The sequence below is a fragment of the Anomaloglossus baeobatrachus genome, chromosome 6, assembly GCF_048569485.1.
Source record: "Anomaloglossus baeobatrachus isolate aAnoBae1 chromosome 6, aAnoBae1.hap1, whole genome shotgun sequence".
Lineage (NCBI taxonomy): Eukaryota > Metazoa > Chordata > Amphibia > Anura > Aromobatidae > Anomaloglossus > Anomaloglossus baeobatrachus.
In genome coordinates, this window is record NC_134358.1 from 222,871,220 (window position 1) to 222,886,822 (window position 15,603).

Below are 15,603 nucleotides of genomic sequence, written 5' to 3' on the forward strand. Positions count from 1 at the left end.
GTATATTGAGGCTCTGCTCAGGTAATATTGTTAATGTCAGCAGACAATCCACTTCCCTAGACACTAAAGATCAATTGGTCCCAGAAGAGGAGCTGAAGCATATATGTCAGGATTGGTTCTCAGATACATTTCATCGCAAAACATATTACAGCTACTTTACTATGAGTCACACTTGAGTGTGACTAGTGCGAAAATCAATTTGCATCACCTGGCATGGTCTGTCGCTCTAAGGACAGGAGCGTGCAGTTGCATGTATTTCTATGCAGCTACACGCTCCTGTCCGTAGAGCGGCAGACCGTGCCGAGTGAAGAGACTCGATACTCATACGTGTAACATAAGCCTAACAATGGCAGGCACTCGTGAACAGTAAGACCCAGCTCAGCAACGGCTTCTATTAGGTCCATACACTCAATCGAAGAGTAAAGGCCCCGTCACATGCCACGACTTATCTAACGATATATCGCCGGGGTCACGGATTCCGTGACACACATTCGGCATAGTTAGCGACGTTGTTGCGTGTGATACCAACGAGTGACCGTTAACGATGGAAAATACTCACCAAATCGTCCATCGTTGATACTTCGTTCCTTTTCAAAAAATCGTTGATTGTTGAGGACGCAGGTTGTTCGTCGTTCCTGAGGCAGCACATATCGCTATGTGTGGCACCCCGGGAACGATGAACTACAGCTTACCTACGGCCGCTGGCAATAAGGAAGGAGGTGGGCGGGATGTTACGGACGCTCATCTCCGCCTCTCCGCTTCTATTGAGCGGCCGCTTAGTGACGCCGCTGTGACGCCGCACGAACCTCCCCCTTAGAAAGGAGGCGGTTCGCCGGCAACAGCGACATCGCTAGGCAGGTAAGTACGTGTGACAGCTCCGAACGATATTGTGCGCCACGGGCAGCGATTTGCCCGTGACACAAACGACGGGGGCGGGTACACTCGCTAGCGATATCACTGCGTGTGACGGGGCCTTAAGGCTCACAGTGCTTAAGATGTTCTACAGGAGTTCAATTCCTTTTTTGAAATCCTTGAATTGCTTCATAATAAAAATAAGGATTTCACAGTGCCAGAGCTCAGACAGAACATCCACCAGGAGAACAAAAAGGATCAGGAGTTTGAATTCAGGCCGACCGACCGTTCCCATCCTAATCATCTCTCAGAGGAATCTACCACACAGATTAGGCTAGGTTTACCCTTCATTTGGAGCCACATAAGGAGGTGCTGATGTAAGTTCCATTGTTTTGCTGGAAAAAAAAAAAAAAAGGGATCGGCCTGTTTTTTTATCTCTTTAAGAATTACAGCCTTTGTGATACCAATGTGATATGACTGAAGTTTGAATGTAATTAGAAAGGAAGCATAATCATAAGATAGGAGTGATCCCAGATATTATTTGACCTATCAATAATTCAGTATTGCCGGAAACTTGTGGTTAGCTTAAAGACAGGTGTAAGGAAGCTTGCATATGAAATTTACGGCTCATTGCAATATTTCACTAACACTGTGGTTAAACTGTGGTCGGCCAGTTGTCAACTGGCAGGATGTGCAGGAAATGTGCAGGAAGCAAACGGTGCCTCCAGCAGTTTGTGGTCAAGTTACATGAACATGACTCAGCTGTCACATGCTGGTGACCATTTTAACACAACCTACAATGCTTTCCTATAAAAATACACCAGACTCGCTTAATGTTGGGGAAAAACCTTCCAGGACATTGAAGTGTACGTACGCACTGTTCCTGTGATGCCATGCCAAGATGCCATGTTGATTCCTTATCATTAACTCGAGTTCCCTCCGATGTGAAAGGATTGCTACAACATAACGGTAATGTTGATGCATATTTCTGTTATTGTATAAGTTTCTATGACTATAGTTCTTATGCCTATGTACCATTGACTATATATATATTCATGTGCTATTAAAATAAATAGTATCTTGCTATAAAGAATATTAGTATTCGTGCCTGATTAGGATATCAGTGAGCGCTTCGTAAGTACGGGCTTTCAGCCCCCTTTTTAGTAGAATTTAGCAAGACAGCCTTCCAAACCAAAAAACTGTCCCAATGATATTTAATGGGGTGTCAGCCTGAGGTCATTAGTATGCATCATTGGATGGGTATAATTTTTTTTTTTATTTTAAAAGAAAAATTACATTTTAGGGATTTTATAACTAAAAAAAAAAAAAAAAGAAAATGGAATGTGAAGCGCAACCCATAGATAGTCGGTGGGTTAAGTTATATATATTACATTGTGTACAACAGCCTTGGCCCTTCCTGACTTGTATGTACCCATATCTCTGAGGACCTTCTTTCACTCACAAGTTTGGAAGGCCCATGTTTGTGTACTCTAAAACCAGGAAAGACTCTCCTGGTATGTGGCAACTAGACATATCTCCCTAATAAAACACACATATTAAATTATTCTCAAAATTGTTAGCAATCGGCAAAGGCCACCTATACCTTCTCTAGCTCGCACTGAAGTTGGTTTCATACTTCGCAAAAGGCCAAAGACAGAACACACAAAACTTTCAATTTGGGAGGGCAAATCTCGTTTACCATTAGTCAAAACCGCCTTCCTCTCAAATTCACCAATATGTACAGCAGCCTTCCTTAGACTGTCCCAGTAGTTACTCCAGCTTTCTCCTGTATGTTAGCAGCTGTAGCAGACGCTGCAGAAGAGGTTGATAGAACAGCGTGCTGATCAGCTGTAACTGCTTGATAAGTCACATTTGGTCAGGAAGTTCTCCAGCTATGGCTGTTTTTACAAAACAGATGATCTGACCCCCCCATGCTCATTTCTCCTAATAAGGCTGCTTTCACACTACGCTTTTTTAACATGCATCATGAACGTTTTTATAACGCAAAAACGGATCCAGTGCAAATGCGTTTATTTCAATGCATTTGCAATGGACTCGCGTCAACATGCGTTCACATGTGTTTGCGTGCGTTATAGTGAGGATCCAGCGACTTGCAGTTTTTTAACTTTTTTCAAAAATGCTACTTGTTGCGTTTTTGAGCTGCGTCCAAATACTGCAAATTGCTGGATCCTGACTATACTATACTGCATGGAAATAATAAAAAAAACAAAACAAAATGCCAGCACCAAATGTGCACTTCAGCACTAAACATTCCAAACTGTACTTATTATAAAAATTTTGAGATTTTTGGCAAAAAATTGCAATTTCTTGAGCTGCCTCGCCACGTCACGGCAAATCTCATTAGAGGCAGTCCTACACTAAAATATTTTTATAAAATGTGCCATACGGCCTCACATATGAATAGTAGAACTGCTCTCAGCAGCACTCACCTGGTCTATTTCAATCCCGTACCCATGACTGAGTCATGGCTGTGGGCGGGACAGGTCCAAGCAAATGCTGCATGAAGTAAATAGCCTGTGGACAAAGCCTTTTTATTTTAGTGTAGGACTGCCTCAAATGAGATTTGCCGTGACGTGGCGAGGCAGCTCAAGAAATTGCAATTTTTTGCCAAAAATCTCAAAAAATTTTATAATAAGTACAGTTTGGAATGTTTAGTGCTGAAGTGCACATTTGGTGCTGGCTTTTTGTTTTTTCTTCATTGAATTGGTCGGTGGTTGACCTCCACCTTGCTATGCACCCCAATTTGGGATATATTCCATCTGTCTAGATTTTGGCGGTTGGTGACTGTTCACATTAAGTCATCAGGCTTTGTCCACAGGCTATTTACTTCATGCAGCATTTGCTTGGACCTGTCCCGCCCACAGCCATGACTCAGTCATGGGTACGGGATTGAAATAGACCAGGTGAGTGCTGCTAAGAGCAGTTCTACTATTCATATGTGAGGCCGTATGGCACATTTTATAAAAATATTTTAGTGTAGGACTGCCTCAAATGAGATTTGCCGTGACGTGGCGAGGCAGCTCAAGAAATTGCAATTTTTTGCCAAAAATCTCAAAATTTTTATAAGTACAGTTTGGAATGTTTAGTGCTGAAGTGCACATTTGGTGCTGGCTTTTTGTTTTTTCTATACTGCATGGAAATGCATGTGAACACTGGCATGCTGAGACAGGATCCTGCTTGCTCTACTGAGCATGCCCAGAAACCAGCCTGGCGTGATCAGTCTCTCTCTCCACCTCCCTCTCTCTCTCCTCTCTCTCTCCCCTGCCTGAGAGTGGCGGACGCTGGTAACCAGAGCTGTGGAGTCGGTAATCCAAACCTTCGACTCCAACTCCTCAATTTCCCTTGCACCGACTCTGACTCCCACATATATTGCTTATAGTTAAGTGAAAAATGTATTGTAGTACAATGTGAACATCAGACATTTAATCATTTTTATGATACAATAATCAAGATATTTAGATAGAAGATAAAATATATTTATTGTAATACAACTTTAGAACACAAAAAACTGTGATAAATTGTAAATGTGTAATACACTATGTAATATACAGTAAATTACATATATATCTCGTGTGTGATATATATATACTAGAATAATAATATATATATATATATAAATATATATATATATATATATATATTGTTGTATGTAGTTACCAAGTGTTTGTGTAGGGCGCTGTACATGTTCTGGGTGTTGTCTGGGTGTGGCAGGGGGTGAGAGCGGTGTTGTTTGTGTGTTGCGTTGTTTGTGGAGCGCTGTGTGTCTGTAGCGTTGTGTGTGTGTTGCGCGGTTTGTGTGGGTGTGGGGTGTGTGTGTGTGTGTGTGTTTTGGGGGGGGGGGGGAGGTATGTTTTGTGCAATGTGTGTGTTGTGCGGTATGTGCGTATATTTGTGTGTGCCGCGGTGTTTGTGTGTTGGGTGTGTGTGGTGTGTTGTGCAGTGCGTGCGTGTTTTGGGGGGAGGTGTGCACCCCCATCGTGCTCCATCCCCCATGCTGCGCACCCCCCATCGTGCTCCATCCCCCATGCTGCGCACCCCCCATCGTGCTCCATCCCCCATGCTGCGCACTCCCCATCGTGCTCCATCCCCCATGCTGCGCACTCCCAAACGTGCTCCATCCCCCATGCTGCGCACTCCCAAACGTGCTCCATCCCCCATGCTGCGCACCCCCCATCGTGCTCCATCCCCCATGCTGCGCACCCCCCATCGTGCTCCATCCCCCAAGCTGCGCACCCCCCATCGTGCTCCATCCCCCATGCTGCGCACCCCCCATCGTGCTCCATCCCCCATGCTGCGCACCCCCCCCCCATCGTGCTCCATCCCCCATGCTGTGCACCCCCCCCCCATCGTGCTCCATCCCCCATGCTGCGCACTCCCCATCGTGCTCCATCCCCCATGCTGCGCACTCCCCATCGTGCTCCATGCTGCGCACTCCCCATCGTGCTCCATGCTGCGCACTCCCCATCGTGCTCCATGCTGCGCACTCCCCATCGTGCTCCATGCTGCGCACTCCCCATCGTGCTCCATGCTGCGCACTCCCCATCGTGCTCCATGCTGCGCACTCCCCATCGTGCTCCATGCTGCGCACTCCCCATCGTGCTCCACAGTCACATATCAGACAGTATATACGCACACATCTGATCGCATACACTCACACACACACCCCACTTCTCCCTGTGCCCACCGGTGGGCGGTCCCAGCAGCTGTGCTGCACGCCGTGCTCCTCTGCCGACACTCACAGATCCGATCGCATACACACACACACACACACACTCACGATATCGCACAGCGCTCACACAATCACAACATCCGGAGATACCACATGCTTCCGGCCATGTGATCCTCCGGCAGGTCCTGGAAGATCACTGCACGCACAGGATCGCCGCCGAGAAGCAAGCGATATCACGGGATGTTGTCAGTGTGTGGATGCGATCTGATGTGTGTGTGTGTGTTTGTTCTTATGTGCGCGTGTGTGTGTGTGTGTGTGTGTTCTGCCGCTGCAGGACCTTGATGCGCTCACCTGGGAGCCGGTGTACGCTGGTAACCATGCAACACAATATTACATGGTTTCCAGCGTACCCCGCCCCCCGCTCGCACGGGAGCCCACACCAGCGTACGCTGATGTGGGCTCCCGGGGGTACAGCACTCACCTGGGAGTCAGTTCGGGGAATGCGTGCGGGGGGCGGGGCCAGAGCGAGCGTGCAATGCGTGAGGGGGGCGGGGCGGGGCCGAGTTGCCAATGCGTGCAGGGGGCCGGGGCGAGAGGCCAATCCGTGCGAGGGGGCGGAGCCAAGGCGAGCGGCCAATCCGTGCGGGGGGGCGGGGCCATGGCGAGCCCAGCGGCCAATCCACTGTTTGTCACCGTAAGGACACAATTTTGGAGCAAGACAGACAGACAGAATAAGGCAATTATATATATAGATTACATATTGTATTACATATTTACAATTTTTTACAGTTTGTGTTCTAAAGTTGTATTACAATAAATATATTTTATGTTCTATCTAAATATCTTGATTATTGTATCATAAAAATGATTACATGTCTGATGTTCACATTGCACTACAATAAATTTTTCACTCAAATATAAGCAATATACTAAATGTTATTATTTAGTATGTTTTTGTTGAAAACTGTTTTTTCCCCACTTAGTGTATTACACAGTGTTTATTTTATATATATATATATATATATATATATATGTATATATATATATATATTACATAGTGCATTACATAGTGTTATATACCGTATTTTTCGGACTATAAGACGCACCGTACCATAAGACGCACCCTGGTTTTAGAGAAGGAAAATAGGAAAATAAAATTTTAAGCAAAAAATGTGGTCATGACACTTATGGGGCGAGGATCTGCTGATGATGACACTATTATGGGGGTAATATCCCCAAATTCTCTACTAAAGGTACCCCATCCTGGTAATAATCCTCCTGCCTTGTGTATATATTTGTGTCCCTCATCCTGGTATAGCCCCATCTTGCTATATACTGCATCCTGGTATGTGCGCCCATCCTGCTATATACGCCATCATCCTGCTCATATATGCCATCATCCTGCTCATATACCCCCATCATCCTGGTATATGGCCCCATCATCCTGCTCATATACCCCCCCATCATCCTGCTCACATACCCCCATCATCCTGCTCACATACCCCCATCATCCTGGTATATGGCCCCATCATCCTGCTCATATACCCCCATCATCCTGCTATATGCCATCATCCTGTTCATATACCCCCATCATCCTGGTATATGGCCCCATCCTGCTCATATACCCCCATCATCCTGCTATATGCCATCATCCTGTTCATATACCCCCATCATCCTGCTCATATACCCCCATCCTGCGGCACACACAAAAAAATAAACATTTACATTCACCTTTCCTCGTTCCACGCAGCGTCGCTCCTCCTCCTGTCTGTGCCGGCAGTGCTGTGTTGAGCCGGCCACGTTCCCTGCAGCACTGCGATGTATTGTCCTCCAGTCTGCCGGCGCGGCTGTTAAGACACGTGCGCACAGCGATGACGTTATCGCTGTGAGCACCGCTAGTCTCCAGTCCACACAGCGCGGCAGGCAGACTGGAGGACATCTCGATGCTGCAGGGGGAACGGTGAGTACATTGATTCACTGCACCCCGCACTGATGATGATGCACAGGGGGCAGTGAATACAGCAGAGCATGATCACTCCAAGCTGTAGTTGCCAGGGGTGATCACGGCCGGCTGTTAATTATGCGCGCGTCCCTGCTCATCATCCCGCCCACCTATCAGCCGATGCTTCAGCGCTGAGAGATGGGCGTGCATATGTAATGAGCGGGCCCACATGGTCACGGCAGGCGCTGCTGCCGCCTGCTCGTGCCCCCGATGACCCGCTCCACCGCAGCACCCTCATTCCCCGCTGCCATGCCCTACATTCAGACCATTAGATGCACCCAACCTTTGGGGGGAAAAAAAAGTGCGTCTTATGGTCCGAAAAATACAGTATATATATTACATAGTGTATTACATAGTGTTATATATAACACTATGTAAGTGGCAAAAAACAGTTTTCAAAAAAAAACATACTAAATAACATTTGTGCAGTCTGTGAATTTGTTGTAAGAAATAGAATTGCCTCCATCAGATTCTCCTTCGCAGATGACCTCAAATCTGACCTAATAATTTTAAGGCTAGAGAACAACCTCTCTACACTAACTTGGGTTGGAGGAAAAGCCGTAACCACATGGGCAACATCTCTAACAATTTCCGGGTATAAAGGAATTGCCTCATGCACAGTCAGTTTTGATGAATGGTTGAATTTTTCTATTTCTTTGAGTGAGTGTAAGTGAAAAATTTTACTGAAATCTGCTGCTATAGGAGACGGAGTGAAATCTTTTTCCTTGTGGCAACACTTTGATGCTCCATGTCATCCAAATACTTGTCAAAGTTAAACTCCTCATCTGATGAGGATGAAGATATGGCAGCAGTAGCACTGTCAGGACCCAAGTCATCTTGCGCCTGTCAGTCCGGTAGCCGCTCATCCTAACTGCTACCTCACTCAAAGCTTCTTTTCCTTTAGTAAGCTGTTGATCATCAAGCAGTATACGATGACTTGGGTCCACATAAACAGCTGCCAGAAGAATTTTATTTTCCAATAGCTTTATGTCTCTCCGTTTCATTGAAGCAGAAATGCCATCTGGGATTAAACCTCCTCTTTGGTTCAGGGAAAATAGCAAGTTCTTCCACTCCCTTATGAAAATGCCAGGAGTTAAATCCTCAGCTTTTAATTTTTTAGTCAAGGTAAATGGGTGATTAAGCAATTCCTTCAATTCAGCCACCTGTGTCTATTGACCTTCATTTAAGATTACTTCAGGGTTCACCATATCTGTAAGAAATGATTTTAGTTCAAGCAATCGCTCAGTCATTAAATAAGTGCTGCCCCACCGAGTGGCTTGATCAACAATTGCCCCTTTCCCAGCACGTCTCTTCAAGATTGAATCAATTTTAGGGGTTCTGACGGCAATAACCAACTTCCACACTTCTCCAGCATGTCCGCCCAGTTTCACACATCCGACTTTTTGCCAGTTTGGCGGATGTGGCGCACGCCAGTACAGTACGATACAGTACAGTGGCAGCGCCGCAACTTCTGGGTCACATGACAGCATGTGACCGGCGTTTGTCACGCTGCCACTGTACTGTATACACTGTACTGGAGTGCGCCGCATCCGCCAAACCGGCGAAAAGCCGGATGTGTGAAACTGGGGTCCCTCTTGCAGACTCTCTCTTATTGCCAGCTGCAGCACAACACAGCACATGTGATGAATATGAAAGTGTTTTGAAGCAGCTTCAACAAGATCATCTAATCCTAAAGTATCATTTTGCTGTTCTGTTGTAATATCTGTTTGTTCCTCAGTTACATGAACAGCACTGTGGCTTTTCATCTCAAACATACTGAATCCTAAATTTTCTTCTAGCTGCTATTCATTACTCTCATTCATAAGTTTAATTGAACTTATCAAGTTTGAAGCATTGTCCATTACAATAGCAAGAAACTGTAATGCAGTGACTCTGGCACCCAGCAAAGGCAATGGGTTTCAAGACATGACATTCAGACACAGCGTTTTGTGAGGATCCTCACAAAGAATGAGCAGTCAGTTTGTGGCAGTTTTCTAATCTGCTTTTGCTATTGAAAGCATTATTTATGAGCTCAAAAACCTTTCAGGTGATGCGGTTTTTTAAAAAGCTGATCTGCTTTTGCAGCTGAAAAACGTATCCTCAAAAAACGCAGCAAAAACGCTGTGTGCGAATGTAGCCTTAGATCAGGAATAGAACAGCCATTTATAGGACATTTCATAACTTTCCCAAATTCCTATGAAAAAATATTCAGCACATTCTGCATTGCACAACTGTCCCCAATTTTTTTATATACGGAGTCGGAGTCAGTGCATTTTATACCAACTCCACCAAAACGAGCTCCGACTACGACTCCACAGCCCTTCTGGTAACCAAGGTAAATATCGGGTAACCAAGCAAAGCGCATCGCTTAGTTACCCGATGTTTACCTTGGTTACGTGTGCAGGGAGCAGGCAGCCCGGCTTCTAGCAGCTGCGGACGCTCGTAACCAAGGTTAATATCGGGTATCCAAGCAAAGCACTTAGCTACCCGATGTTTACCTTGGTTACCAGCGTCCACAGCTGTCAGATGCCGGCTCCCAGTCTGTCAAGTTCAGTTCCCCTCACTCCCAATCACATGATTTCAATGCCCGCCCATAAACTTCAAGTGACAGGATCCTGCAAAACAACATATGCGTTTGCATGCGTTTTTCTTTGTAAAAACAGGATCCACTTTTACAGCAAAAAAACGTTCATGATGCATGTTAAAAAAACGTAGTGTGAAAGCAGCCTAAAGCATACAGACAGAAGCCATTAATGCTTTGTATGCATTAGGCAAATTATCGCTGGATTTTCTGGTTTTTTAAGCATTCATGCTTCCCCCCCCCTTTTATTATAAAATTACATTAAGGCTACTTTCACACTTGCGTTGAACGGTATCCGTTGCATTGCGTTGTGTAACGGATGCAACGGATGTGTTGCATATAGTGACACAACGGATGCAACGGATGCTGCAAAACAACGCAATTCGTTTTGATTTTTTTTTTTTTTTTTTCCCGGTTTTACCAGCGGCAGACTATAGTGAACGATCAGCTGATCGTTCCCTGCAGCCGGCCGCTGGGTGATCAGCTGATTGCTCCCAGTAGCCGGCCGCCGGGTGATCAGCTGATCGCTCCCGCCCGCCGGGTGATCAGCTGATCGCTCCCGGCTGCCGGGTGATCAGCTGATCGCTCCCTGCAGCCGGCTGCCGGGTGATCAGCTGATCGCTCCCGGCCGCCGGGTGATCAGCTGATCGCTCCCGGCCGCCGGGTGATCAGCTGATCGCTCCCGGCCGCCGGGTGATCAGCTGATCGCTCCCTGCAGCCGGCCGCCGGGTGATCAGCTGATCGCTCCCTGCAGCCGGCCGCCGGGTGATCAGCTGATCGCTCCCTGCAGCCGGCCGCCGGGTGATCAGCTGATCGCTCCCTGCAGCCGGCCGCCGGGTGATCAGCTGATCGCTCCCTGCAGCCGGCCGCCGGGTGATCAGCTGATCGCTCCCTGCAGCCGGCTGCCGGGTGATCAGCTGATCGCTCCCGGCCGCCGGGTGATCAGCTGATCGCTCCCTGCAACCGGCCGCCGGGTGATCAGCTGATCGCTGTCACTTGCCGGCGCCCGGGCATGCCGGCGGGCGCTCAGCTGAGCGCTGTGACTTGCCGGCGGCCGGGCATGCTGGTGGCCGGTCATTCAGCTGAGCGCTGTCGCTTGCCGACGGCCGGGCGCTCAGCTGAACGTTCGGCCACCGCGAGCCAAAATAAAGTTTGATTTAAAAAAAAAAAAAAGAGCATGCGCAGTGAAATCCAGAGGATTCCGCTGCTCAAAATAACGTTACATGCTGCGTTCCTCCCGCTGGGCGGAAGCAACGGAGCGTCGCCCAGCGGAAGCAACGCAGCTCCTTTTGGTACAATCCGTCAACCATACAAGTCTATGGGAAACAGCGGAATCCGTTAACGGATTCCGCTGTTTCCCAAAAGGGCGGATTGTAACGGAAGGAAAATAACGCAAGTGTGAAAGTACCCTAAAGAGGTTTATCTGCGAAAGTATATTAGGAGTCTCTCTACACAACCCCTAATGGGCAAACTTAGCAGATGAGACGTTCTGTACCATTTGTATACTGATGACATCTATTGGCATGTTTCTTCCCATGATATCACCTCTACACTACAAAACACCAGTGACTATATCAGCTGGCTATAACTGCATATCTTCTCTCTAAACTTAAGTCTTTCAAAACTGAACTTCTTGTGTTATGTGTTCCCACCCAATACCAACCTAATTTGACCTGATATTTCTAACTCCGTGTGAGGTATTATCGTTACTCCTAGACAGCAAGTCAGGGATTATATTTGATTTAGATTGCGGTTTGAAGAAGGGGTATTCCCATCTCTAAGATCCTGTCGCAATATGCAGTAGGTATAATAATATTTGTCACACTCGCCGCTGGGTAATGGAGCTCCGGCAAGCTAGAAGTGGACCCACTGGACCACAGGGTAACCCTTTCGTGAGGTAGAGGACCGGGACTGTGGTAGCTGACCCCCCCGGACAGGGGCAGACAGAATCAGGCAGGACAGAGTCTCAAGTGCAGACGGGGACCATCAGGGTGGTTCAAGCCAGGTAGCACAGGCAGGACAGACAAGCAAAGTCACCAGCAAAGCAGAGGACACGGCCAGGGCAGAACAGGCAGCCAGAGTCCAGATACAGGCAGGACGGGGCTGGGACCCAGGTGCCCACAGGCAGGACGGGGCTGGGACCCAGGTGCCCACAGGCAGGACGGGGCTGGGACCCAGGTGCCCACAGGCAGGACGGGGCTGGGACCCAGGTGCCCACAGGCAGGACGGGGCTGGGACCCAGGTGCCCACAGGCAGGACGGGGCTGGGACCCAGGTGCCCACAGGCAGGACGGGGCTGGGACCCAGGTGCCCACAGGCAGGACGGGGCTGGGACCCAGGTGCCCACAGGCAGGACGGGGCTGGGACCCAGGTGCCCACAGGCAGGACGGGGCTGGGACCCAGGTGCCCACAGGCAGGACAGGCTGAGAACCAGGGACAGGAAAGGGCCGGACCGGACAGGACAGGCAGGAACAGGATGGGACGGACCAGAAGGGACAGTGACCTGACAACTGACTAGACAGAACAAACTGACCAACTGGCCGCCCACACACACCGACAGGGACCCTGCTGGCCGGCCGCACGCACCAACAGGCAACCTGACGGCTGCCTGCACGCACGCACCGACAGGCACCTGGCCGCCCACACACAGAGCAATACAGACAGCCCCCCGCCAATTTACCTCCCAGTAAGCTATATTCGGATTTTAAGACGCACCCCTCATTTTCCTCCCAAATTTTTGGGAGGAAAAGTGCATCTTATAATCCGAAAAATACGGTACTTTTTCTAAAGTTCTCTTTATCTATGCTACTATAGCCTGGGACAGTTAGGCAAGGATTAGCAATATGCACACAGAACAAAACAAAAAAATGCAATTTGAATTGCTGCAATTAAAAGTTAATAATACCACCAACAAATACATCAGATATCTGAAAAACAAACCCCGATTTGGAAAGGTAAATGAAAAAACTAAAAATGTTATGGCTCCAGGAATGAGACATGAAAAATGAAAAAATCTAATGGCCCAAAACGATCAGTCCGAATAGGATGAGGAGATTGTACTAAGATTACAAGCTATCACCAAGGTGAGAATTTGCTAATCGCTGAGGGAAAGGGCTGAGTGTCCCTCTGTTACAATGAATAGGCAGTCGTGCATCTGCGCTGGTGCTCCAAGGAAAAATGGCAGAGGATTCCCAAATCCAGGTGTGCAAAACTTGGTGCCTCATTCCCAAGAAGACTCATGGCTGTACTAGCTCAAAGGGGTTCTTAAAATCAATACTGAGCAAAGGGTCTGAATACTTATGACCATGTGATATTTCAGTTTTTCTTGTTTAATAAATTTGCAAACATTTCTGTTTTTTTCTGTCAAGATGGGGCGCACAGTGTACATTGATGAGAAAAAAAATGAACTTTTTTGAATTTACCAAATGGCTGCAATGAAACAGAGTGAAAAATTTAAAGCGGTCTGAATATGTTCTGTACCCAATGTAGGTGGGTACATGCGGCAGAGAGCGGTGATCTGCAGTTTGAGCCTGGCATTGTACTAGAGATGGCAGGCGGCAATCACCGCATGTACTCAATATGGACCTACGTTCCTCCTGGCAGTTCCTCCCGTCAGCCTGGTGTCTTGGCAGCTCCTCCTGTCAGCGCTCAGAGTACAGAGTGGTGACAGGAGGAACTGCTTGGAGCGGAGGTCCAAAATAAGTAAATGAAGTGGGGAGCCTAACATCATTAATACAATACCAGGCTCAGGCTGCAGATCACTGCTCCCAGCCGCATGTACTCACCTCAGGAACTGCCAGGAGCAGAGATCCGATGTTAGGCTGGTGTCTTGGCAGCTCCTCCTGTCAACGCAGAGAGCAGTTACAGGAGGAGCTGCCGGGAGAGGAGCTCCAAGGTGAGTACATACGGCGGGGTGCGGTGATCGCAGCCTGCCATCTATAGTACAATACCAGGCTTAGGCTGCAGATCACCGCTCGCCGCCTTGCTCAGGGGGAAAATGGAGTGCACAGTATACGCTCTGGGCTCCACAGTGATGGCGCTGATCTCCTCCCAGAGCGGTCATCTGGACAGCCTAGGGAGCGTGTCCAGGTCACAGCAGGGAGCAGCCACAGTGCAGGAGATAGGGTCGGACGCCGATTATTAGCCCCTATGCACAGGAGGGAGCTGCCGTATTACGGTGTGTAACTGTTGTTACGCACTGCAAATCCAAGATGGCAGCCCCCAGTGTTTGATTAAAAATAGAATTAAATAAAAAATAAACAATTTAATTTTGTACTAAAAATAATTGATTCCATAATCAGTAATTATTAATACAAAATAACAATCGCGGCACCTTTCCTTTAATGACAAATTCTCTTTCCAAGGCCTTTGGATAAATCTCCTGAGGCATAAAATAAAATGCACTAACCTGTCGCTTGGTGGCTCTTCCTGGACATTGTCTTTATTTCTTTTCCGCACCCTGGGAACAATATTTTGTCTTGCTGATTGGCGATCATGGGGTTTTGGATCAGTGACTGAGACAATATCTTCAATGTCATCCACTAATGATTCACAAGAAGCAGGCATTGTCTAAAAAAGATACCAACAGGCTACAGAAACTGGCTCAATGCTCCCACATTACACAGCACAAACACACAGATCAACACTTACCTCAAGTTATGTAGCTTCAGTACAGTGTCTGGCCTAACAAAAAGAGAAAAAAATTATATATCTATGTATAATTGTTGGCCATTTAAATTAGGCAATGAAATGATCTGTGGTTAAATGGTATTGGGTTTTTCGGTCCATCTGAAAGCAGAATGATGTAGGAGCAGAGACCCTGTCACTTACTGGGCTGCTTGCTGCAGTTTTGATAAAATCACTGATTTATCTGCAGCAGATCTACCAATTCCCTGAATGTTGAGCTGTGTATAACCCAACCCCACCACTCATTGGCAGATCCTGTGTGCACTGTGCATAGGCAGAAATCTGCCCATCATTAGTGGAGGTTATGCAGTGCTCATGAATATGGAGGACATGGCAGCAGGTTTCCTAGTCCTCGAATGATAATCTCCTGCTTTAGGATAGTATAAATTAGCCCCACTGTCAGCTCTATTGGATTTCTCGAGTGATAATCCCTTTGTTATTAGTAACCCTGTATGTCCATTGGGCGATAATCCGCTCTAATATTAACGACTCATCAGTCACAATAATTGTATTTGAATGGCGTGAGCGGTTGAACGAGGTGTCCAAAAATGCTTGTTCATTGTGAATAAAATCATTTATAAGAACAAAAAAAAAATATATATTTTTTAACTTGCTCAATCTTGTTTCAAAAATTGTTCAACAAATTTGACCGGCAAAAAAAAAAAAAAAGTGTAAATTGAATATTAAAAATCATTTTGCTTTGCTATTGGAAGTTTTTTTGCATAGAAAAAATGGAAATGATTGCACAATAATTGAGGATTTAATCTATTCAGCATAATTAGTATCACTTAGG

At 47.0% G+C, this 15,603-nt stretch overlaps 1 protein-coding gene across 2 annotated transcripts in view; it reads right to left on the minus strand.

Moving 5' to 3' along the window:
- CDKAL1 (CDKAL1 threonylcarbamoyladenosine tRNA methylthiotransferase) overlaps positions 1–15,603 on the minus strand; it is a 1,035,666-nt gene that overhangs the window by 1,008,543 nt on the left and 11,520 nt on the right. The window contains exons 2-3 of one of the 2 annotated variants that reach the window (XM_075314700.1): positions 14,775–14,802; positions 14,533–14,693 (exon numbers count right to left, since the gene is read on the minus strand). In XM_075314700.1, the coding sequence (XP_075170815.1) occupies positions 14,533–14,690 (158 nt within the window). In that variant the 5' untranslated portion in view covers positions 14,691–14,693; positions 14,775–14,802. Of the gene's footprint in view, positions 1–14,532; positions 14,694–14,774; positions 14,808–15,603 lie in introns of both variants that reach the window. The other variant, XM_075314699.1, reaches the window with a different exon arrangement.